General features: G+C 44.9%; 1 protein-coding gene and 1 long non-coding RNA gene across 6 annotated transcripts in view; one reads left to right on the forward strand and one right to left on the reverse strand.

The window, feature by feature from the left end:
* PAXIP1 (PAX interacting protein 1) overlaps positions 1 to 9421 on the reverse strand; it is a 60432-nt gene extending 51011 nt beyond the window's left edge. The window contains exons 1-3 of one of the 5 annotated variants that reach the window (XM_044765676.2): positions 9217 to 9420; positions 5367 to 5501; positions 631 to 674 (exon numbers count right to left, since the gene is read on the reverse strand). In XM_044765676.2, coding sequence (XP_044621611.2) covers positions 631 to 674; positions 5367 to 5501; positions 9217 to 9297 — 260 coding nt within the window. In that variant the 5' untranslated portion in view covers positions 9298 to 9420. Of the gene's footprint in view, positions 1 to 630; positions 675 to 5366; positions 5502 to 9216 lie in introns of those variants that run through there. The other 4 variants (XM_070516807.1, XM_044765677.2, XM_044765678.2 and 1 more) reach the window with 4 other exon arrangements.
* Positions 9422 to 9757: 336 nt separating this feature from the next.
* LOC123283170 (uncharacterized) lies at positions 9758 to 16836 on the forward strand. The gene is made up of 4 exons (XR_011505606.1): positions 9758 to 10269; positions 12382 to 12504; positions 14523 to 14645; positions 14755 to 16836. It is a non-coding gene; the product is annotated as an uncharacterized lncRNA (long non-coding RNA).
* The last annotated feature ends 8729 nt before the right edge of the window (positions 16837 to 25565 follow it).

Below are 25565 nucleotides of genomic sequence, written 5' to 3' on the forward strand. Positions count from 1 at the left end.
AAATCTTTAAAAAAAAAAAAAAAAGAAATGTCAAAGAACACGTGCACACGAGGGAGCTCCTTGAGGGCAGAAGTGAGGTCTTGTTGACCCCTCTATTTTCAGTACCCAGCCTGCAGCAGGTGTTCAATATGTGCACTGAATTAATAAACCTTCCACCCAACATAATTAAAAAGAATAACAATGCATGTTACAAAACTAAAAACATTCTGACGTTCTCCTCCCTAATCTGTTCTTTAAATGACTCATGACTTGATCCATACAGACTTAGAATTTTGGAACTACTCCGTCTAACTAGACAACACAAAAACGATCTGTTTCAATGACAAGAACACTGAGGTCCAGAGAAGCAGGCTGCCCAAGATCATAAAGCCAAGTCCCAGAAGAACCAGAACTCCCACCTCCAGGTCGCAGCCTGGAGCTACTTCCACACAGCTGGTCTGCTGCTTTTCCACGGGTAACAACAAGGATCAGGTACATAAAATCTGATACAGGATGGAAAATAGTAGGAATACACAGTGCACACAACACAACTTGCCCTAACTAACATGTCTACTCTTCCCTCAGTAATGATCATTTCAGTGTGAGACCCAGAGTCCTCCTTCCCCTCCTCCCTTCCCCCAGAAAGGATACGGCAGAAGAGCTCCACACTGAACGGACAGAAGCACCCAGGAAGGCTGAAAGAGAAAACATTAACAGGAATCAAAAACATTTCCAATCAGCATCAAAACGACATTAGTTCACTAGTGTTGCTCCTAGAAATTAAAGGCTCTGCTATAAAGTGTTCAGACTAAAATTATGAGTATTCACGTAGCAGAAATATCAGAGTCGAAGATTAGTTATTAATACCCAAGGTGAAAAGCCCAATTATAGAGTGAAACGCTACCAGATCTTAAAAAATTCTTACGTACAGAACTTTAAATTCTGGGTTTACACACTCATTATTGCTTACGCATAGAAACTGTCTCACAATGGCAGGGAGGGGATCTGACAGCCATGCCCCCCCCCCATCCAAAGTATACCGGCCCCTCCTAAGTTCCTTTCTGGAATCCTGAATCCAACCAAGACTAAAGAGTGAGGTTTTTTCAGTGAAGCCAAGCAGATACAACAGTTTGCAAACCATAAAAACTATTTCTAACTGGTAATTTTTTTATGAATACCAAAACACAGATTAATTATAAAACCTTAATTACTACCTTTTGGGTAACTTACAGTTTTGAAAAATTATCTTATCTTATATTTCTATATTTACCTTTGAAAATTACATTACCTTGATAGCTCTGCTTCACAAAATTACTACGTAAAAATATAATAATGCCCCATTTAGCCAGCTGAATTGCAGAAACTTCAGCCAAGTGACACATACGTACATACTCATTACTCAGGCCTCAATTCATATATCAAATATTTATTGAGAATCTATTTTGCACCAGAGATGGTGCAAGGCACTGGGGATATAATGAAGAACAGAAATGTCGTCTTTGCTCTCATGCATCCTATATCCCAAGGTAACGACCTCCAAACTATTTTTGCCATGTACACCTTAAAAGAACTGAAGAAAACGAAGTACCTTCTCATCATTTTTTAAGTGATGTCAACAATTTTGCAGCATAAGTTTACAGAAGTGTATCATCTGCAAACGGAGCGTATTAATGTTAAACATTTTATAAAATAAAGATTGGCTCTACTTGGGATAATTATCTCATGATGATTTGATAATTGTATCAAATGTTTTAACTAACTTATTGGATAACGTGCACCAAGCTGAAAGAAAGGGACTCCACGTTTCTATCCACGCACTTTATCCAGCCGAACTGCACATTTCTGATAGTCCTGGGAAAATGTAAGGGCACTGGCCACATCAGTAACCCATCCTGGCTGCGACTCTTCTGCACTCAGAACATCTCCACAGGGGCAGCTTTATTCTCAACAGTGAGAACTGGAGGCCCTCGGAACTCCGTGGTTGCATGGCTGAGCACTGGGGCGGTTTCTTGAAACCAGTATTTCTAGTTTCCCTTTGTCTAGTGAACAGGAGGATTTTCAGAGCCCAGGGCGATGCACTGTAATACCATTTGCAAGGGTGCAGATATGACTTCTCCCAAGTGCAGTGGGAGAGAGGCCACTGTGACCGGAGGAGTGTTCTCAGGCAGCTCCGAGAAGGCCATGTAAGCACACGGCCTCTGGAAAGGCCCCCTCTACGACTGGCCATACAGCAGACACCCTGGAAAGCGGCCCCTCTGGGAGCTGGGGGTCAGGTAAGCAGGGTATCCTGCTGAAAGACTGCTTGGCCAGCTATCAAAGTCCACACAGAGCAGAATCGCCCGCAGGTCCTCAGATACGTCTAGATAAAACAATGCAAAGGTAAGTAAAGACACACTAACAGCAACAAAGCAGACAGCAGTGGAGAACTGGAAAAGCACAGTAACATAAGGAGCTATTTATCCCAAAGGCTAATAACAATATATAAAAATAAACCCACTCCAAGTGAACATAATTAACATTTCCAATGATGCCCCAAGAGCACTGAGGAAATTCCATTAAATAAATTATTTTGAAAGTTCTGGTGCCTAAAGAAGTTTTAAACAGCTGAAAATTCAAATACGTAAAAGATAGATAAACTGTCACCATGCGTAAGGCTAACTTATTTTTAACAGGCATTTGTCAAATTTAATACAAAGGTAAAGGCCAAGGGCTATGTGCTTGGGGAACCAGGCCTCCACCCCAATCAGCTGAACTCCACCGTTAGCAGCAGCCGCCAAGAGAAAAAGCCTATTAGGTGCAGGCCAAGAACATCAGGGTCTACCGGCACCACCCTGGAGTGAAAACAAACTGTTGGATCAGTTCTGAAATGTTCCATCATCCTGTAATGTAACACGGCAGCCCAAGACAATACAGGTGCTGCCATCAGTTCAGGCAGGCTGGAGTGCTGAAGGACGAAACAACAGCATCCCTGGGATCTGTTCTAAAACACTATAGCCAAAGGGGTAAAAGGCAGGATGGGGAGGTATGAAGCTAGATCAGCAAAATGGAGGTAGGCGCAGACGCTGAGTAACGGGTACTTTTATGGAGCCTGCCTATAGCCTGACTTTTCCGGGACACAACTACTGTGTAAAACGAAGTCTGCTTTGTTTAGCTCAGAATTTTAGTAAGGACTGATCAACACTTTGAAATGTCACCTCACAGCTGGCGACTCCACTTGTAGGATATGAGGATCAATGCGCAGCTGTGGCAGCCACATTCACCGTGATTCTATACACAGCAGCACCTGACTCCCTTATTCCATCCTCTGGTGTAGTTGTGCCCAAGCATTTACATATTGAGATGCATACTTATTACGTACTTTCCTTTTTTCTCCTCTCCATTTCAGTTTGGGCAATGTATATACACACATAAACATGTACATATCTATTTTAAATTATATGATGTCATCTTATGCATGACTGTCATTTTAGGATAATAAAAGGGGTATTACAAAATCTTTGTTACGAACAGGGGCTTGGGGTCACCAGATTTAAGAGCTGCTGCTGTAAGTGGTCTGGTAACAATGACCTAGGACCCCAAAATCTGTTAATAAGATTGCCTCTTCAGGTTCCCTATGAAACCTATGCAGTATATGGAAGTCACTCTGACGAGACAATAGGCCCCAGGCTATTGTCTGGGAGAATGAAAGTCTGTAGACAGGGGAAGGGCCTGAGCCCCAGTACCTACAGCTAAGGAAAAATAGAAGCAAATTGAGACAAAACAGGGTCCACGGGAGCAGCACCCAAGGCCATAGCCCACGGCCTGTGAAGCCCGTCTCTCTTACAAAACGGCATCAGTTGAACTGGCCAGGAAGCCTGCTGATACTCAGTCTTCACAAAGGATCTACTGCTGAGCGAGCCCAAGCTGGCCACGCTGAAACAAGCACTCTCGCACAGGAAGGTGACCACGTATTTCATCACCGCGAATTAATAGTCATTCTGACTTACATAGCAGTCTCTTGAGAGTCTGGTTTAGGAGAATCTTCTCATGAGACAGATCTGCTTTCAGGTTTATTTTCAAAAATCAAGTTTCTAAGTTTGTAAGGCAGAGTTTCAGACCATGGATACTGGTGTGTAGTTCAGACTTCCCAGCAGCCAGCCAGCTTCTCTGCTTCCCAGCCTGACTTAATGGCAACCCTTCCTAGCTCCTACCTCTGTCATGATTAAAGCACAATAACTTTCATACTGATTTTTAAGGCAAAGCATTTAATAGCATGAAGAGGAGGAAAAAATGGTAGTGGAATAGAAGTATTTTAAAACAAATACATAATACAGAAGATTAGAAAAAAGGGGCCGGCTGCGTGGCTGAGTGACTAAGTTCGCGCGCTCCGCTGCGGCGGCCCAGGTTTTGGATCCTGGGCACGGACATGGCACCGCTCGTCAGGCCACGTCGAGGCGGCGTCCCACATCCCACAACTAGAAGGACGTGCAACTAAGATATACAACTGTGTACAGGGGGGGTTTGGGGAGATAAAAGCAGGGGGAAAAAAAAGATTGGCAAAGGTTGTTAGCCCAGGTGCCAATCTTTGGGGGTGGGAAAAAAAAAGATTGGCAACAGTTGTTAGCCCAGGTGTCAATCTTTAAAAAGAAAAAAGAAAAAAATGTTGAAGGATCAAAATTACAAAATTAAATCTTACAAACATACATTTAACAGCAGTCAATGCAACTATCAGCCACAACAGAGCAGCATGGTATAAAGATCAACAAACTCTGCACAATTCAGCCACCAGCTGAGACCCCCACTTTCTAGAATAAACCACCTATAGGTCAAGTTGGACACCAGTACTGACGGCCACTCAGTGGACAATGTCACAAATGGTCATTGTGACCCTTGTCAGAGGGTAAACAGCACAGCAGATGGGGAACAGGACCTCCTTCAACTTGTGCAGCTGGAAGTGAGGACCACTTGCCCCAGCCGGGATGGAAAGGAACCCTGTTCCAGGAGTGACTGACAGAACTCAGCCTGCTTCTGGAATCAAATACACTTTCTAGCGAGAATTCACCACTGCCCATCTGTTTCAGGCCAACCCACCCACTTCCTACGACACATGTCCGCAGCTTAGCATTCTCCCAGACAGCGACAACATCGGGTCATCCCAGAGCAGGTGTATAAGCTGATCGACCTAGAGTTACGGGTCACGTACAGAACCCTCACCACAGGGCGATCTAACTCAAAGGGCCTTCAACTAGGTAGGTGCTGAGACGCCCAAAGGGCTTTATTCATCTGGCCGCTTCCCTCACAAAGCAGTACTTCAGCAAACAGGCTGAGAAGAGTTATATTAAAACTTCGATGTACTGGTTTCAAGATACATGATGAAATGCATAAAAATAATTAGATTTACTACCAACCTTTACAACAGGTAAATCAAAGACTTCCCGAGCTTCTCCAACCTCTGGATTGTCCCCGTCTTCTGAAATGATGTGCGAGGCTAGTGCGTTATAGGACACTTCCTTAGCTTTCCCAGCTTTGAGAAGCTGAATTACCTTTAAAAAAAACCCACACAAATTAAAATGGAAAATACTCCATTTCATTACTGGTTTACACAAATTATTGTGAATAATGAAAACTCTAATAAAAACACACATGTTCTCCAGACAAGATTAATAACCTTTCACTGAGTCACACACAATGAAACATTTGTGGACCATGAAACAGCACAACTTGGTTCACTGACCAAGTATGGCGGCTACTGTGTGCCAGGTACTAGGTGCTGTCTGTCCTGAAGACAGAAGGACGGACAGTTAGAATGCAGAACCCTGAGCGTGGAGACTGGGCATATGACATTCCCAGACCTCAAACTTAAAGGCTTGGGGATGAGTAGTTTCACTGCAAATGGGAAGGTTTCTGGAAGAGGAGATATATAAGCAGAATCCTTACAAATCTAAAGGAGTCAGTCAGGCAAAAATATGGGCACTGTCTGGAGAGAGCAGCGTTCAACACTCCGGGCAGGAAAATACGGATCAGACCATAGGTGGTCTTTCTTATGTGCTATGCAAAAACGTTTGTATTTTATTCTAAAATAAAATAGAGAAGTGTCTTCTGAAGAGACAGGGGAGGATTTTAAGCAGGGAAGTGGCATGATCAGATTTTACAGGAAGACTACTGTCAGTGTAAGAAGAATGGGCTGGATTGGCTGTATGACTGGAGCCAGGAGACCTGTTAACTGCTGCAGTAATCCAGGTGAAGAGACAGGTCACTGAACTAAAGGACTACCACTAGGGACAGGCAGAAGGAAGATGTGAGAATCAGCCAGACTGGTGACTGGAAGGGGTGTAGGCACACAAGGAAAGAATGAAACGTGCTGCAGAACAAGAGCACCACTACTGGGGACCGTGACACAGGAGCGGAGGGCAGGGAGCCCTTCTGTGGCTGCCATGCAGGAGATCTAGGAAGATACAGCCCGGGGTATCCAGGAAAAGACTCGGGTCCCACTTTGGCAGTGGGGAGTCATCAGCTTTTAAAGATGGGAGCCAAACCTCTGAGTCAATGAGATCCCGGGAGCACAGAGTGGGAGGAGACTGGAGGGTATCCACCCACAACACAGACTTCAGGGGCAGGTGGAAGGAAGGGCAGAACCCTAGGGGAGTGGTGTACGCTCAGAGGAGCTGAGTGAGCACCTATATGAAGGTAATGCAGTGCCCACACAGCTAAATCTACCCACAAGTTGGACAAACTTTTTGGAATACTATATTGACCATCAATAGATGTGAAATGGAGCAGATGCTAAGTATTCGTTTAATAAATGAAAAAACAATGGTCATTAGCCACAAACGACCTCCAAGCATCTTCAGCTTCACACATCCATTCAACCTGTCTCACAGAAAAAGGCACCCCTCCTTGTACCCACCCTCAGGTCTGTGTTTCTCACCTTACTGCCTTTTTTATGAGTCTTGAGATTTCAAGCTCTCCCCCTCAGCCTAGAAACAAGTCTTCCACTGCATAACATGTAGGCACGTGCACACAGACCCATGCCCTGGCCTTCTCTTTCTCAGGCCACCTTTTCTGCTTCCTTTCAATCACAAATTTGTTGAAACAACCCAGCTTTCTGTCTTCACTTCCTATTTGTCCTTTAACTCACCACTACCCAGCCTCTTCTACCAACACTCTACTGAAAATACTTATAGTTTTCACGAACTTTAAGGACAAAACCACTAGCTTCTTTTCAATCCCCACACTACTGAATCTCTACCTTACTACATTTATCTCACGTCACTGCTCCAGAGGTGCTGATCATCCTGATGTATCCCAAATACATTAACACCTTCATTCCTTAGCATATACATTCCACCTGAAAGAAATAATCTTTCACCCTCTTCATAACTTCTGCTTATCTCAAGACCCAACCAAAATGACACCTACTTTGAAACATTTCAGTGGGGCTTTCTCTATGCATCCCAGTGGAGAAATCTGTTCCACCAGCACCTACCACCCCACGCTACGTCTTCACTATATATACACATATATGTACACACACACACATATATATAAAATGCCCCCACCTCCCCCTCAAGGATAACGCTCAGGTCTTATTCTTTATATTATACCCAGTACCTACTCCAATGCCTGACACATAAGAGATGTTCAACACATGTGAACTTCCTGAATTCATGTTTACAAGATTCAGAAAATCAGAAGATCTGGCTCTAAACTTTTTAGAAAATATACTGTTTCAGATCAAAGTGGTTTGCCAAGAAGATTTTTAAGCACTTAGTTTTGATTCATAGTTGGGCAAATATGGTTCCAGTTCAGCTTGTTCCAGGTTTTAAGTAACATTTGGTTCAAGTTCCTTGTAAGAGGCAAAGTCCTAAAATGAAATGAGGGGCAGGGGGTTAGGAAGCAGAAGGGAAGAAAAACGGCAGTGAAAGAAAAGGAAATTAAGACTGGAAAAAGCTACCACTGTTACAGGCACTCATTTGATCACTCTGGGTTCAGCATCCGTTTATCTTTAAATTCAAAGCTAAAAGTCTCTTCACCCTAAAGTTACAGTAGAAAAAGGATCACCCTGGGGTCATGAAAGAGAGTTTAGTTACTAAGACACCACCAGACAAGCCTCTGGAAGGCCAAGACCAAGGAGCCTCCCACAATACCTTATAAGCCAACCGAGTTTGTTACATACAGTCCCCACTCTCCCAGGCCTCAGTTTGGGTCACCCACTGCTCACGCCCCTCCTTCTAACTTAGCCCTGGCTGCTAATGAGACACCTAAGGTGGGAGAACCACACAGATAAGCTAAATTGTGAAGATTAACCTGAAGAGGACAGTCAACTAAGATTCTTTCCCACCACGGAAGGATAACATTCTGACATTTCAACAGAAGTTCTTACTCAGAAAAACCTTAGGAAAAGCCACAGGATCCTCTGGCGTGAGCCCAAACTACAAAAAATTAAATGTTTAGTGTGTTGGTACTACCAGGGTATTTTCCACATTTACTGTATAACTTGCCCAACTAGGAAAATCAAGGAATACGAATCGGCTGGTGGTGAAGTGAGCGCTTCTCAGCCAACACAAGAGGACCTGGGCTGCGCGGCCCAGGCACGCGAACCGGCCAACTGTCCCCTTGACAGCCTGGAACTCGGGGTCCCCACGCGAGCTCCAGGGCCAAGGTTCCCGCTCCCACCTGTCACCTGTCCACTTCTCCGACCTACCGCCCTGGGAGCCGGGACGCTGGAGCGGAGCGAGCAGCAGGAAGGATGCCACCCTCGAAGGAGCAGAAAGTAGGAGTCGGGCCGAGGCGGCGGGCTCGCGGGCTTACTGCCATGCGACAGGACGCCAGTCCTCACCAGGCGGGGGACGGTGACAATTGGCGCTAGGCCCAAGTTCGGGCTATCGGAGGAGCGTCGTGCAAGCGAGGGGCCCGGGCGCAGGCCCCCACCCACGTGCCTGCCCCTCCTCTCGGGTCTGACCGCACCCGCAGGTCCCCTCCCCGCCGCGGGTCCTGCAGAGCACCCCCCAGGTCGCCCTCCCTCCCCCCGGTCCTCGAGGTCCCCACCCCCCGGAGAGCGGATCCAGTAGACCCCGGTCCCTTCCCTCTCCTTGGGCCCCGGTTGCAGGCCTGCTCGGCGCAGGGCGGCCCAGCCTCCGCGCGGCCAGGCCGGCCGGGACCAGGCGGCGGGGCCCGACGTTCTGCGCCCAGCGCGCGCCCGAGGCGGGAGCGGGGCCGGGCCGGGGACGCGGCCGGCGGGCGGGGGCGGTGCGGTACCTGCGGGTCGATGTCGCCCACCGCGTAGTACTTGACCTCCTTGAACATCTCCTCCGGAACTTGGGGCGCCGGGTCCGACATGGTCGCGGCGGCTCCCGCCCCGCCCCGCGGGGCCCTCTCCCCAACGGCGCGGCCCACGGCCCCCGCACGGTCCTGCGAGGCGGGCCCGCTCCCCCGCCCTCCGCGCCCCCGCCCGCGCCGAGCGGCCCGAGCGCGGGAGCCGCGCGCGCCCTGCGGAATGCACCATCCTGTGCGGCGCCGAGGGGGAGCTCCTAGGAGCCGGCCGCCCGCGGGCGCCGCGCAGCGCCTCCGCTGCAGCCCGCGGTCCCCAGGGCACGGGCACCGCCCAGCCCGCTGCGGAGACCGGGGGACCGTAGCGGCCGCTTACTGAGTGGGGGGGGGGGGTCCCGGTGAAGCGGGAAAACACGCCCCCCCCCTCGGTGCGGCCGCAGTGGACCGGCCCAGGGAAAAAGGGAACGCGAGGCCCCTCCCGTCACCACGCGCGGCTGCTCGGGTCGCGCATGCGCGCGGCGGGGGCGGAGCCTGCGGGCCAGGCGGCGGGAGCGGGCCTCGGGCGCTCTGGCCGGGGTCTCGGGGCCTTGGGCACAGAAGAGCGGAGTGTCGGCGCCTGCTGCCCGACGGGACCCGAGGTAACGCCGCAGGCCGGCTTCTCCCCGCCTGGCCCGAGCCCCTCTCCCGCCTGGGCCGTCGGAGCGAGCCCGCCCCGCCCCCGGAGTCCTGACGACCGCGCGCCGCGACGTGCCCCGCCTCTACCGTCCTCCCGGGGCGGGGCCTGTGGTCCGCGCGGCCCGCGCGCTCGGTTCCGGCCGCCCGGGGAGCACCGCAGGGCGTCGGGAGAGCGACGGGAGTGAGCGTGCGTGGAAGTTGGTCCCGAGGAGGAGGAAGCTTTCGGAGCCCCGGTGCCGCCCCGATGCGACCTGAACGCGCTTCCGAGGCACGGCTGAGTGGGCCCGCGGGGCTGGAGGCGGAGCGGCGTGGGGCCCCGTCCGCCGTCCTGGTCCGGGGTGCTGCGGCGGCGGCCTCGTGCGCGCGGTGAGCGGCTGCCCACGGGGAGGGGGCGAGCGCGCCCAGCTTTCTCAGTATTCGTCCGTTTTCTCTTCCTCGTGCTTCTGTCTTTTGCCGTTTTCGTTTGTCTTTAGAACAGCATGAAACAGCCACATTGTAAAGCTAACGGATTTCCTTTACAAATAATAAAAGCATTCAGAGTTTGCCTGAGTGAGTAAGAACTTACGGTCCTTCCTTTGAATACCCAGGAATATGTTTAGTATTCACCATCGCAACATTTTACATTGGCCGTTGAGAAAATGTCAGTGTAATAAATTAGTTGTAAATAGAACCAAAATTAGCGTGCCCTTTATTGACCTGTGTGAGATAACTTGGTGAGCACTTTTCTTCTTTGGTTGCATAGGAGCTAACCATGTGGTATTATGTTAAAACACTTAAAGCATACCCTAACCGGGTATTGTGTAAGTTAAAAAAGAACTTGGAACACCCAGCAGGACAAGCTTACCCTACTATGACTTCTGATAGTAAGGTAGATTATGGAACTAAGTAACCTGTTTAAAATGTCATCAGCCTGTCGGAAATTGTAGGACACCCCATGTGAACCGTGCAGGTCAGTGTAGTACTGTCAGTGCAAATAATATAACTGATCTAAAAATCACCATAAGGTGAGCCAGATGTGAGGACTAGCCTGGGCCCTCCTTCGGCAAGGAAGGAAGGGCACCAAAGAAGTAGGGTGTACAGAGTGGCTGTATACTATCAAAGAGCGTGTATCGCATATGAATGGAATGTCCCTTTTACAGAAGTCACAAGACTGCCTTGTTGGCACAGCAGTTCACACAGCAAGTAGTAGGTCTGCTATCTCGAGCTGGGTGGTCACAGGAGAGTGCAGCCATTGGTTCCTAGTCTAGGGAGATGCTTATCCTTAAGGAAATGGGAATGTGGGGAAGTTGCACCTTTATCTTAAGGCCATTTGTTCTTGTCTTTGGGACATAGCAAATCCTTAAAGCAGCTATAAATGCATGCTCAAAGACCCCGTCACGCCCTTTTGGAAAAACAAGGTCAGGCCAAATAAGTTTTACACCAAATGGCTTCCTCATGTGTTCCAGTATCCTACTGCTTGTCATTTGTTTATCAGTACGCACGTGCAGGCCTTACGGCACCCGCATAAGGCAGGCCCGGGTCACCACACAAAGAAAACATTTCGTAGAGTGCATCCAACACTGCTGCTTGCCAGAATGAGAAATAAACAGCTTTAGATGAAATCTAATTTCATGTGCATAGTGGATGTTCTGAGGAAGTCTGCAAAACTGACATCCTGAAGTTAGGAGGGATGACTCTACCAGAAGACTTACCGGTGGCAATTCAGTTTTTAAAAACTAGCACTAAAACTCCTAAAAAATGATCTTCACAAGAGGTCCGTTTCTGTAAGATATCCATATGCAAAGTTATAGAAAAAAATACCATATTGAGACTGCTGTATTTTATTCACCAATAAATAGATACTTCTTATCATTGATTTTTGTGGCACTTAGAGGATTACCCACTTTCGGATAATAACAGTATCAGTTGTTAAACAGAAGCTTTGCGTTTCCGTTAACTTTGATGCGTGTGCTACCCCCATATATGACACTCTGAGCATTAATATTTTACACTTCTTCCAACTGTGGGAGATCAGAATTGGCCACCCCAAAATGTGTTTCTTTGGCTTGATTATTTTTAAGGACAAAAGACAGAGAAACTTTGACCTTCCCCCTAACTGCCTAAAAGAAAAAAAATTTAAGAAGTCCTGACAGGCCATCATCAGAGATAACTGTGGGTTTGATAGATTGGGAGCATCCTTGCTAAACCCATTTTTATCAAAGTTCTCTGTCTGGTCACATTGTCTGTAGATGGCCCAGCAAATATTTGTTTACCAGACATTTGCTTTTCCATCTCCATGTGAATTGTCTTCCCCTCCTTTGAAGTCCCAAACCATTATCCCCAACATCCTCCTTGTCTTTAGCTGGAGATGGTATTTGAGGTCGTGGCTTCAGCCATTTTGTTTGAGTTGCTCAGTGTTCCTGCGTTTCTCCTGTGTGTACATGTTATTAAACTTTGATTTTCTCCTGTTAATCTGTCTCATGTAAATTTAATTCTTAGACCAGCCAGAAGGACCCAGAGGGGAGAGGAATAGTTCTTCCTCCCTACGTGGCTAAGTTCAAAACAGTTGTTTTGTTGATAATCGACCTTCAGAGAATAAACAGCTTGTTTAATGCTAATTTGGTAAGTAAAGTAATGCATTTGTGATTATCTCTTTTTGCAAAATTAGATAACCTGAGGCTAGGATAAAAGTTAAGTGTGAAGTTAGAAAAAGCGAAAATAGAGTTGGGAATATTTAACTCAAATTGTACCTACTGGTGGGAACTTGAGGCAGTGATTTAGATAAATATTTCCAAATGGCTTTTTTAAAACACATCTCTTTATATTGCATACAACAATCTCAGTCGTGTTCTCATGTTCAGTTCGGTTCAGCTAGTCACACACCCCTGAAAGGTAGCTATTAGCAATGTTCGGTAAACCTTTAGTTAGGGTTTATGGACTACATTTAACCTTTTCTTGAAAGGGAATACTTAAGTTACCGGCACAAACAGGGCAGAGTTTTATCGCAGGAGAACCTGGGAACCCAGAGGGCGTTGTGTCTTTATGGGAAAGGTTTAGTTGACTAACCCACAGGGCACAGTTGTCCCCAGTAGTCATCTAGCTATTAAGTGTAGTAAACCTAAAAAACATGAGTGAGGGAAAGAAGTAAATTACCCCAAATCCTATCCCTAGAAACAACACTTAAAATCCTTGTAGACTTTTCCCCTCACATAAAAGTATTTTTTGAGGCGGGTCTGGTGGCATAGTTGGTAAGTTAGCATGTTCCATTTCGGCAGCCCAGGGTGCACAGGTTTGGATCCCCAGTGTGGACCTAGCACCATATGTCAAGCCACGCTGTGGCAGCATCCCACATAAAAAATAAAGCAACAATCTTCCTCAAGCAAAAAGAAAAAGATTGGCACAGATGTTAGCTCAGTGACAATCTGTCCCACAAGAAAAAAAAATTTTTTCCTTAAAAAATATTATTCCACATGCACTCTTCTGTTGCTGCTTAAAAAAAACAAAATAAGAATGTCCTTCCATGTCAGTAAATAATAGATCTACATCATTTAATGGATGATACATAATACTGTTTTTTAATGTACTTTATCTAACCAATTCTGTATTGTTGCACATTTATTGTTTCCAATTTAACAGTTACAATGCTGCAGTGAAGCAGTCATCTTAAAATAAGGCTACATGTTTGATGTATTATACTGTTCCATGCTCTTAAGGTCAGAAATTATGTCCCGTACCTGTCTCCCTTCTCTCTACGCACATTGCCTAGCACACAATGAGCTTATTATCAAGAGGACTTAGATCAGTGGTTCTCAACTATGCCACATGGCCCGTGGGGGTCAAAACTGCCCAATGTCTGGAGACATTTTGGGTTGTCGTGACCACAGGGAGGGGGTACTACTGGCATCTAGTAGTGGAGGCCAGGGAGCTGCTGAACATCCTACAATGCACAGGATGGTCCCCACAACAGAGAAATCGCCTGTGCAAAATGTCAATAATACTGCTGTTGACAGAGCTGGTTTGAGATGCTGTAACAAACTACAGCGTTTCACTGGATTAAGACATTGGAAGTTTCTTGCACACAACTTGGTGGCTTGCTCAGACAACTTTCCTCCAAATGGGCATTCAGGGCTTCTGTCATCTTGTGGCTTTGCTATCTGAGAGCCATTTGCTTCCAGCTCTAGACGAGGAGAAAGCAAGTATAATATTGTGCAGAAAATTCTATGGTCAGGCGTAAAAAGAGCAGCATACTTCCACGTCCAACCACTTCCATTGGCCAGAACCTGGTTGCTTGATGCCAACCTAAACTGCAAGGGAGCGTGGGAAATGTAGTCGTCTATGTATCCTGGAAAAGGAAATGGGATTGATGGCATCTTGCCAATTTCTGCCATTTTTAGTTTTCAAAAAAATCTACAAATGAAGATTACAGAATGCGATATAACATAAAACAGAAAATTCTTAAAGATAATTTTTTAAAAACCATGCTTGCAAATAGCTACTCAATAGATACTTCTTGAATGTGGGGTTATTAGCTTTTGATGGAAAGGATTAATAGTGTTCTTTTTAAAAAGCAGTTAGGTGTTTATTGAAGGCCTGTAATGGACATGCTGGATATTTTCCATTCGTCTTTCTCCCACCCTCAGATCCACGCCCCATCCTCCACCTGTTCTCTGCTCCAGGACCCTGACCTGACTGGATTATATAAATAATCTCCCTCGTACTCTGGCTTCCAGTTGATTTGGTGAATGGGGAACCCCAGCAGAGAGGTGAGGGGATGGGAGGGAGAAGAGTGGGCTTAGGGTGTTTATTTCCCAGGTTCCTAGTCAGGTTTCCTCGAGCTGGCAAGGTAACCTGTTCTGTCCACTCTCCTTCCAGGTTCTGTTCATCTTTCCTTGTTAAAGTTGAGGTATGGAATAATGCTGTAGCAGTGGTATTGGGAGAAAGTCACTTAATGGCTATTTAAAGTTAAGTGCTTTGTGACAGGCTGGCTGGGGATTAACTAGTGCTTCATGTATGGCCTTTGAAGTGTGTGAAAATAAAATTGTCATTATGAATCGTGTTGACCATTTGTTGTAAAGCACCCAAGAGCGTGAACATGCCAAGGAATTAGAACACATTTGTTTGCAGTAATTAAAATGAATGAGTTAAGCATTCAAATCTGGGGGAAGAGATTGTGCCCCACCAGCTTCTTCTAGCACTTTATACCACCTTGCTCAGATTGGCTGCACGTAATTTCTGTCAGTGTTCACAGGCGCCAGGTACAGGAAAGACATAACTGAGTCAAGAGAGCCCTGAAATCTGGCAAGTTCCCTACAAACGGGCTGCTCACCTTCCTGTAGATGAGATCAAGCGTCTGTCAAAGAACTCCTTTTTGTCAAAATGATGTTTGGTGCTGGCTTTTGGGAATCTATATTAGCTCCCCTCCCCAGAGTGGATCACACTGGGGGCCTTGACCACAGTGCCCCATGCCCTGGTCAACTGAATGAAGAGTGAGAACAATGTAGAAAGGATGGAGAGTCCAAAAACTTCTAGCAGGACACCTACTGAGGTATTTTAAGCTTAGAAACACCATTGCCAGTGGCTCTAAGCACCAAACCTTATTCTCTGTTGTGTTGTTACTCAGAGACTTCTGAGAGGTTGGAGATTTATATCCAGAGGTAATGTCAACAGGTACGACAGTTAGAGTTGTAGAGAAAGTCGGTGTCTTTGCAAAATATATCCTTCGTTTTATCTCAGCTCACCAACTAATTAATGAAGACCCTAAGCTAGGACCTGGTTCTGCACCATGCCACACTGACAAAGGTTTTAACAATCTTCCCCAACTCTGGCTTCTTGATCCATTACTCCTGTTTAGATCTCTTTCCATCTCCAAGATATTATGAGTCAGTCTCACTTCTTTCATAGAATATACTGAGGACAAGAGAACCGAGGCCCAGAGACTCCAAAGTGCCCTGCTCGTGATCAGTTACCAGCAGAATTGGGGCTAAATCCATCTTTCAGGACTAACTCTAATTCGGTCTTTAAAAACATTAAAAGGAACGAGGTTTAATTACATATATAATAGAAGTAGAAAAAAGGTAAACTCTGTAAAAATAGTACTTATAGTATGGAAAATTGAACTTTCTATGGTTGAAAACAGTGCCCTGATTTATCTTTTTGTAGCTAGTACACATCCCTCTTTTGGAATTGGTTGAAGACGGAGAGATGATTGTTAAATCCAAGTTGAGAACTTCCCAATTTTAATGTCTTGTGTCAGTTTTAATTTTCTGATTTAATTAGTTTCCTAATTAGAAGGGGTTAAATTAATTAACCTCATTATTTACTGTATATTTAATGATTTCTCCTCGGTAGGGAATTACTTAATTTTCAATAATTGGAAAGCTTATGCCAAGAGGGAATAGTGCCAAGTTTTGTGCTTATTGCTTTACAGTCAGCGGCAGGAATAGGACAGATTGAAGGGACTCAGGGCGAGGTCTCAGAAACGTGCACTTGTCTTGAAACCTGGTACATGTAGAAACCGAGGTTGGGATTCAATAATTTCTATCAGATTAGAACTCAATGGATATGTCCTTGATATCCTGGAACACAGGATTTTATGAGAAATAGCCCCACCACATGATCTTATAGACGATAAAATAATCATGAAGCATTGAATAATGCTAAGTAATTATAATGAAAAAGAGATTTTCTGAAATGATCACCTGGTATAAATGACATACTAAAATATTCAGTTTCTCCTCAGACTGCTCAATGGGCTAAATGGATGACGTTTGGGGAACACATGGTAAAAACATAGCCTGATACCTGTATGGCTTGTGGAAGTCAAATAACGCTTGTTCTTTCATGTTTAAATATGTACAAATGTAAACAATGTGTGGATAACTTGTTTTAATGTAATGATATACAGAAAAGATTAAATAATTACTTTTTAGAGAACAAAAATAAGACTATATCTTCAAAACGGCTGAATTTTTCTCTTTCCCGCCTTTGAAGTGCCTTCTAATATAGATTTGAGCACTCAGTCCTCTGCGGGGCAGAGGCTGACAGAGTCAGGACATAGCAGTGCGCTTAGCCATGTCTGCATCGCCACTTGTCCATAGCACCACTACCACCCGAGAGAAGCCCAGGTCCCCCCAGAGGTGACGTGAGGAAAGCCGGGGTGGTCGGCCAGCGTTAAACACAAACCCAGCACATGTCGTGAAATGAAGTGGTCTGATTATAGGAAACTCGCTTCCGTTGAACTAACATTCGTTGGGCGCTGAGCTGCCTTGCAGATAGGGCTTACTTAGCAGTCAGCAGGCACCCGTGGAATGACCAAGTTCCATTCTGTAACAGCACGTTAAACGCCAGTGTGACTGATACAGGGTAATGGAATGCAAAGTAGGGAGAAGGCATGGGGCCTAGGATGATGAGGGAGGGCCTCTGAGGGGCTGAGTCTGGAGAGGGCTCTGAAGGGTAGCAGAGGAGGGGGAGGAGGAAACCCATTCCCATCTGGAGGCGCAGCTGGACCAGAGCCTGGCCTGGAACGAACAAGCAGGGCAGCAGGACGAGGGCCAGACTCCTGGCTGGAGGGAGTTGCTGTGGGGTGGAGCCTTGGAAGACACTACGAAGAAGCAGGTTGAAGACCTTCAGCGAAAAGCTATGTATGAAAAGACAATAACCACCCATAGTTCTCAGATTAGAGTCTCTCTATTATAAATCACCATCAAAAAATGTTTAGGCTGACATTGAGACAACAGAAGCTCGTCTTTCATTTGATCCCGTTTGAAAAATATCTGCGCCTGCTCAGGTTATAGCAGGCTAAGTAGTTCTACGAGTTCCACAATACTCAAAAAAGTACTAGCCAGACAATGCTTACTGCTCTGGTCCCAAAGCTTCTAGTAGCTTCTCACTGCTTGCAGAGCAAACTTCAGTCCTATTAGCCTGCCGTCAGAGAGCTCCACGATCTCCTATTGCTCTCCAACGTGCTCCAGAACCTGGGCACTCCAGGCTTATCTCCAGCCACTCCCCTTTGTTTTGCTCTCTTCCCACCAAACTGGACTATTGGTCTTTCTCTAAACACATCCAGAACTTTCTCACCTCCATAGCTTTTTACAAACTGTCGATCTCCCCATCTGAACGACCTTCTCCACACACATGCCTGTGCAGATCTGATCTCATCTCCTGCGGCCAAGCTCACATGCCCCCTTTCATGACACGTCTGTGATGCCTTGAGGTAGAATTTCTTTGGTCCCTCTATTTATGATTATAACGAATTATATAACCGGAGGCTCTTTGTCATGGATCGAGGATGACTAAACCAGCCAAGAATGAGAGAGTTCATACTCAACTCAATATAATGGCTGGTGTGATCCATCTGTGAACCATTTTCAGGGCAAGGAGTACAAACAGGGCAGGGAGCCCAAAATGTAGGAGCTTGCCTTCATCCCAATACTTATATTTAAAGCACCAGGAAGACTATTTTAAAATAATTTTCCATTTCACATCCTGTCCCCACCCACCCCCACATCATCCCTCCACTACTAACTGAAACAGGTCTTATCTCCCTTAACATGTGTTCCCCGTCACTGTTTAATATGGTGCTTAATGTCAAGTGGATGATGGATAAATATTTAAAGAGTAGATGGAAGCATTTTGAATGAATTAATATCACTTCTAGGGATTTTTCACCTTGGTTTTGAAGCACCATCAAAGACAGTCATCATTGTGCAAATTTAAAACATACCTCTTCTAATGAAGTTGCTGTATTATTGACTATTGCATTCTATTTTACAGAGGGGAAACAAGTTCAGAGAGGTTAGGTCAGGGGTCAGCAAACTTTTTCTCTAAAGGGCCAGATAGAAAGTATTTCAGACACTATGATCCATGAAGTCCGTTTTGACTTCTTAACTGGGCCTTTGCAGTGTGAAAGCAGCCATAGACAATGTGTATGCCAATGAGCAAAGCTGTGTCCCAATAGAACTTTATTTACAAAAACAGGCAAGGGGCCAGATTTAGCCTCGGGGCCTTGTTTGCCAGCTCTGGGTTGGGGCCTCCAGGGTCACCAACTCGCAAGTGAAAGAAACAAAGACTCACACCCAACAGGTGTTAACTAACTCACAGGTCTCTTGACCCCCGGTGGCACTCTTTCTACTTCACTGTGATAACTGTGTGGTCTCAGGAGGTCTGTGAGTGCTTGACCATCAGGAAAACAGGGGAATTAGGGCTAATTAATTAGTCCAGACTTTGAAATCCAGAGAGAAAAGGGCCTCATATTAAGTGCAAACGATCATCCTAAGTAATATATTTGTGGCACTTTCATTAAATTTTCTCTCAGACCTTGAAAAATATGGATCTCCTGGCTGCCAACATTTTCATCTTAGTATAATTATAAAGCCTCCCCAAATAATCGTTTTTCAGTTTGTGATCCTCAGTGGGGCACAGAGCCAGCTGCTGAGGCTTGATGGAGCTGTTTAATTTGCGGCTTATTAGCACAGCACAGGTGAAAATGAATAAAGTCTTAGTGAAATTTGTTCATGGTGTCTCCGATATAAATGCCTGTTGTGTAGTGAAGTTCGTGGAAAAAAGAATAGCACTAATCTAAAAGGAATTAAAATAACTCGGTGTCTATCGAGATAAATACAGGGATTTTAGGGACATTTTCCCAAGATATTAATAAAAACCATTGTTATTACCAAAAAGGGCAGACATTTCAACATATAACTGTTTTTACAAACAACATAACAAAGAGAAAATGGTCTCAAAATTAGGTACATGACTCCTTAAATGAGTTAAAATACCTTTTTTTTTTTTGTCTTCTAACATGAACAAATATTTTGAGCTTTAAGCTTAGAACGAATTGAGGGACGGTGAAACTGAAAGAGTGTCACTCTTTGTTTGTGAACATTCCATTCCCAGTCAATTCCGAAGACACATTTTGTCCGATATTAAAAGCCCAACTGTGTAGAAGTTCTAACGCTGTGCTCTTTGCTGAGGAGGGCTCACAGGCAGTTCTTTCCTCACTTGTGAATCGGGTCGTTCTCTTCACTTAGGAACATACTACTCCTTGGGAAGTCAAAGGCAATGTTAAGAGTTACTAGTCGGGACTGTGGAGGCTGTAGGGTGACTCGGACAGAAAATTGCGGGAAAGCAGCAGCCAGAATGCTGTGATTGGATAGCATTGACTTTCTGCCATTTCAATTGTAATATAAGGATAACTCATTGGGGTGAATGTCAAGGATTTTGGTATTCATCTTGCTTCTGTATTTCTCATATGCTTGGAAGAAAGAGTCTGTGCCATACCTGTGATGAGAAAGGAAAGTAAGACTATAAAAAGCAAAGAACTTCAATGAACACGAAAGCAATTTATTTTTAGAACACTTTGCAACTATTTCAATGGTTAAATGATTTGATAGAGTTCTGGATAATTCTAATGTGCTTCTAAGTGGGAGAATGTACTCACTCTGCTTGCCTCTGTGCCCAGCTCTGAGAACTCTCACAGAAGCATAAGCAATCAGAGGAATATGCAGACAGTGTTGAGTCCCACGTTCTATTCCTACAGACAATTTTCAGCGTATCGGGGGATATGTGTATAGGAACATCATAAAAGCTGAACTTTTACATTTTATTTTAGGCTTTTTAACATGTGTCTTTCATTCCATTTATCTACAACATGTTCATTAGAATCAGAGAAGAAGCTTCATTTATCCTTTCTTTAGCAGTGATGTTTACATGAAGATTCATCAGAGATTAGCATACTTGAAACTCTGTCCCTTGATGTTTGCCAGTTTGCCACAGTGTGTTATTCTGGGCAGTCCTCTCTTGGAACCCATCCTAGGAACAGTTATTTATATCCTGAATCAGATATTTTCAGATATAAAGTTATTAATCCTAGCCTTCTTAATGCTAAGTGAGGATCCAATTTGTCAGAGACTTGAGCTAATCCATGTCAAGATTTTCATTTTTTCCCTTTCGCTATACTCTCCTCCAAATTTTTTTCCTTGGCTCTTTTTTTCTAATCCTCTCTTCTCTCTTGCCTGACTCAATATTATTCCTCCTCTCATTTACTTGTTTATTTTTGAGGAAGATTAGCCCTGAGTTAACTACTGCCAGTCCTCCTCTTTTTGCTGAGGAAGACTGGCCCTGAGCTAACATCTGTGCCCATCTGCCTCTACTTTATATGTGGGACGCCTACCACAGCATGGCATGCCAAGTGGTGCCATGTCCACACCTGGGATCCGAACTGGCAAACCCTGGGCTGCTGAAGTGGAATGTGTGCACTTAACTGCTGCGCCACTGAGCCAGCCCACAGTCCTCTCATTTCTTTAGTGCTAAGATGGGAGACTTGGAAAAGTTGGAGCTAATAAAGTAAAACATAATAAAGAAAGGTTGAAATCGGGAGAATTTGATGTGGATACGTGACTGTTTTCACTTTGCATCTTGCGATGATAATTTGGTTCATAATGATTAAACATTTGTTACGACATTCATCCTTATTCACGAAAAAAATTCTTGCTTATCCACATCGCCACCTGGATGGGTCTCAATTATTTTACATCAAGTTATCAGACCTGTTTTTCTCTTATTCCATCCAATAATAATTTCAGGCCATCTACTGCTGTCTTACAGCTGACTTGTATAACCCTCTTCTTAAAACTTCTTAAAACGTCCCTTTGGGGGCTGGCCCAGTGGCGCAGTGGTTAAGTTCGCACGTTCTGCTTCGGCAGCCTGGGGTTCACCAGTTCGGATCCCAGGTGTGGACATGGCACCGCCTGGCATGCCATGCTGTGGTAGGCGTCCCACATATAAAGTAGAGGAAGATGGGCACGGATGTTAGCTCAGGGCCAGTCTTCCTCAGCAAAAAGAGGAGGATTGGCAGCAGATGTTAGCTCATGGCTAATCTTCCTCAAAAGGAAAAAAAAGGTCTCTTTGGAATGCAGAGGATTCAGTGCTCCTATACTCTGTGTTTAAAGCTGATGGAAAGCTCTAATGACCCTGAGTAGCCATGGTGTTCACTAAGGGCAAAGGAAATACGGAATGGGTAGTAGGAGAAAGTAGTTGTAAATTCCATCTATGACCACATGACCAATTGCAGAAACGAAGACTGTAATAGTTATGAGTACTTCTTCCTTATTTTGATATGAATGTATTTATGTATATATCAGCCAACTTTTTTTTCTCTCTTCTCCCTTCCATCCCGTTGCATGTAACTTACGATGTGTAGAGTAGTTAACCTCATATCTCATCTAGTTTCCAGGATATCAGAGGTGAAATGCGACTCAATTAGAAAAAGAATCAACATCATCTAAGGTTGAATGAAGGGTCTTTGTTCCCAATTTGGGGGAGAGGACCGACATGTTTTTTAGTCTTGTGCAGGATAATTGATGTTAAGATGGTGGAAGCATTTTTGCTACTGTCCTTGTTTGGAAGTTTAGTATGGTTAAAAGAGGTGTCTATGTATGCCATGTCTGCAAAGGGCGGACAGTGGTAGAATTGTGTCAGTTATCTGAGTGGGAACTGCGTTTCCCAGAATTCTCTTCCCTGCAGAGTTTGGGGTTAGCGTAGGCAACAGGAGACATTTGCTCAAGGTTTGGAAGGCAGAGTGGGACAGCGGCCATTTTCTTTTTATGCCCCACAGGCTGATGCCGGGGCACTAGGCCTTGTTACAGCTCACGCATATTGTAGCTTGTCTGCAGGATCACTGGCCTAGCGTGGGTGGCAGCTGGGCCCACAGCTCTTCCAGCTCCTGCTGGGTCCTCCTTAAGCTTCTTCACCTCTTGGGCCAGGGGTGTGTGTAAGTCTGGCAGTGGCTCCTTCAGCCTCCCCGCCTCCCCCACCACAGTGAGGGACTACTGAGGGTCCAGCTCAGCCGTGCATGTTCCAGTCTATCCTTGCTTCTCCCACTTTACCTTCATCTTCCCTTCCCGACTACCCCCCTTACAGACTTCAGATGCCAGCCCCAGATGCAGAAACAGCAGCCTCACCTAGACTAATCAGCTCCACCACTGTGTAAGGGTTCCTCGCTGTAATAAATTCCTTATATATCCTGGTTGCTCTGCTTCTCTGATTAAACTTGGATTTAGGGTCTGTGATACACAAATTCACCTGCATATGCAATTTCCTGTTCTCCTCTCTGGTTACAATAGAGAAGCCGTCCTTCTGACTCTCTAAAGCTTTCAATCTTATCCCCTCTGCTTACATCCTCAGGAAGCTATCCGTTATTCCTCTTCTCCTTTATATATTCAACTCTCTTCATCGAGTCCTCCAAAAACCTTTTAAATAAGCTCATGCTTTTAAATATTCCCACTTTATAATGCCCTAAACTCGCCCTTAGCCTGGATCCCCGAGCGACCACAAAGAGCAGCTCATAGTGGAAGTGGCGTGAGTTAGAAAAGGTTGTAAGCCATGGCGATTTTAACTACTGCTGCAGTAGAATCTAGCCATAAAACGCCAAGACTGGAGATGCAGGCATGAAAATGGACAGGGGTAAAAAGCCAGCTCTCGATAGGTGAGGAATATTAACTGGGGACAAGTCCTGCTTGCATCCAAGCAGTATCCAAGCCAGGGGGATAAATAAAAGACAATCATTTCTTCTGTGCTTGCACCTGTCTCCCAAGATTCAGAGTCTCTGGAGAGAGCGTCTGACTCATCAAACCTGGGTCAATGACGATCATTGCACCACGGGCATAAGAGGGGCTCTGAGTCTTTCAGTGTCTCTAGTATAGATGGTAGCAGGCAGGTGTCTCGATTTCTTCTTCCCCCGACAGCTGTCTGCAGTGGGGGATGGTCATTACCCTTAATAACTGAGATTTTCTATTAGGAAGGGAAAACGGATTCTTGTGGCAACCACAACAACAAACAAATTAGTGTATCTTTTGTGTTTTTCTCTATTTCTGCAGATAGACAAAACATAAATCATGAAGATTTCTGTCCTTTTTTATTTCAAAAATGTAATTATTCAACTAGTTCCCATTTAACATGCCGTGGCGTACCTCCAAGTCAATATGGATGTATCTAACTTGAAAATATATTTTATATATTCCGTATCGTGGCTCCACCATAAATAATTGAACCATAACCTGAATGCCCACTTACAGATATCTCTAGTTTTTTGCCACCGCAAACAACACTGCAATAAACAGCTTTGTACTACAATTAAGAACTGGTGCTTTTATTTCTGTAAGATTGAATTCCAATGCTCAGAGAAGGATTGCTGAATCATGCAATATACGCATTGTTAATTTTAATAGATCCTGCTAGATTATTTCCTCTGAAAATTAATTTCTATTTCCACCAGCAATTTTCATTACTATCAGCAATGTATAAGATAGCTCATTTCCCCATACTCTCACCAGCATTGAATGTCATACTATTTTTCACCCACCAAATTAGAAAAATGAAAAAGATCTAAAAAAAAACTATAGCATTTCCCTATCTGCAAGTGATGCTGAGCACCTTTTCATGTCTTAATTTGCTTTTGGCACAACAGTTATGCTGATTTTTAATTCATGTCCTATATCAGGAATGCCTTGCAAATTCAACATTCTTAAAATATCTTCAATGGCAATTGTGTATATGTTTGTGTGTATGAGACAGTGAAATATGCATGCATACATACATATACATATCACATACACATATATGTATGTGTTGAAAGACAGTATAGCAAAATGTTGACAGTTGGTGAGTCTAGGTTATGATATACACATTCCCATTATTCTTCCAACTTTTCTGGAAGCATGAACATTTTTCAAAATAAATTGTGGGAGAAAGACAGTCTCTCCAGTTGCAAATGTGATATCTCTTGTGCCTCTGGGTTTTCCAAGACTCAGACATGGGTTGCCCAACTGCTTTGTTCATCACTACATGTGTCCCCTGATTTTCAGCTTTCTGCCTTCCGGGCCTGACCCATGGAGTATCTCAGCCTTTGGTGTTCGCCTGATCCATGGAGTATCTCAGCCTTTCGTGTTCGCCTGATCCATGGAGTATCTCAGCCTTTCGTGTTCGCCTGATCCATGGAGTATCTCAGCCTTTCGTGTTCGCCTGATCCATGGAGTATCTCAGCCTTTCGTGTTCGCCTGTGTCTTCCAATGTCACCCATGAGCTAAATCCAAGAAGTGTGCAAAGCTTAGGATGTCTTCCTGGCAGCCGAGCGTCTCTTTGTGACTTGCTTGGCAGAGTTGGACAAAGTGCCAACAAGTACTGATTACAGTTATAAACTCTAGGATGACCAATAGTCCAGATTTTCTGGGAACTGTCCTTGTTTTAGTACTGAAAATCCTGCTTCCTGAGAAACCCCTCAGGCCAGAGCAAACTTGACATGGTTGGTCACCCTAACAACTGCCAAGTCAACCTCTGTTAAAGAAAAAATTATTCTGCCACTTATTAAAGCAATAAGGAAGACTTATTCAAGACTATTGCGATAGGAGAGAGAGATTGGGCTCAATACCAAATACAGCAAAGACAGCTGGGGATTTGTAGCCTATGAGCAGATTGAGGGGTCGGTGGATGGCAAATGACTAAGAGGAGACATCAAGGGTAGGGACTCTTGCTAACCTAGCCTAGCAGGATTCTTGCTAAAGACAGGCAAAGGACTTAGACATCAAAGGTGGGATGTGATCAGATTTTTGATCAGATATCAAGGATAAGAGGATGACTTAGCAGGATTCTTGCTAAGACTGGGCTGGGCATGCCAAAGACAGGACTAG

This window comes from Equus asinus, chromosome 1 (genome assembly GCF_041296235.1).
Source record: "Equus asinus isolate D_3611 breed Donkey chromosome 1, EquAss-T2T_v2, whole genome shotgun sequence".
Lineage (NCBI taxonomy): Eukaryota > Metazoa > Chordata > Mammalia > Perissodactyla > Equidae > Equus > Equus asinus.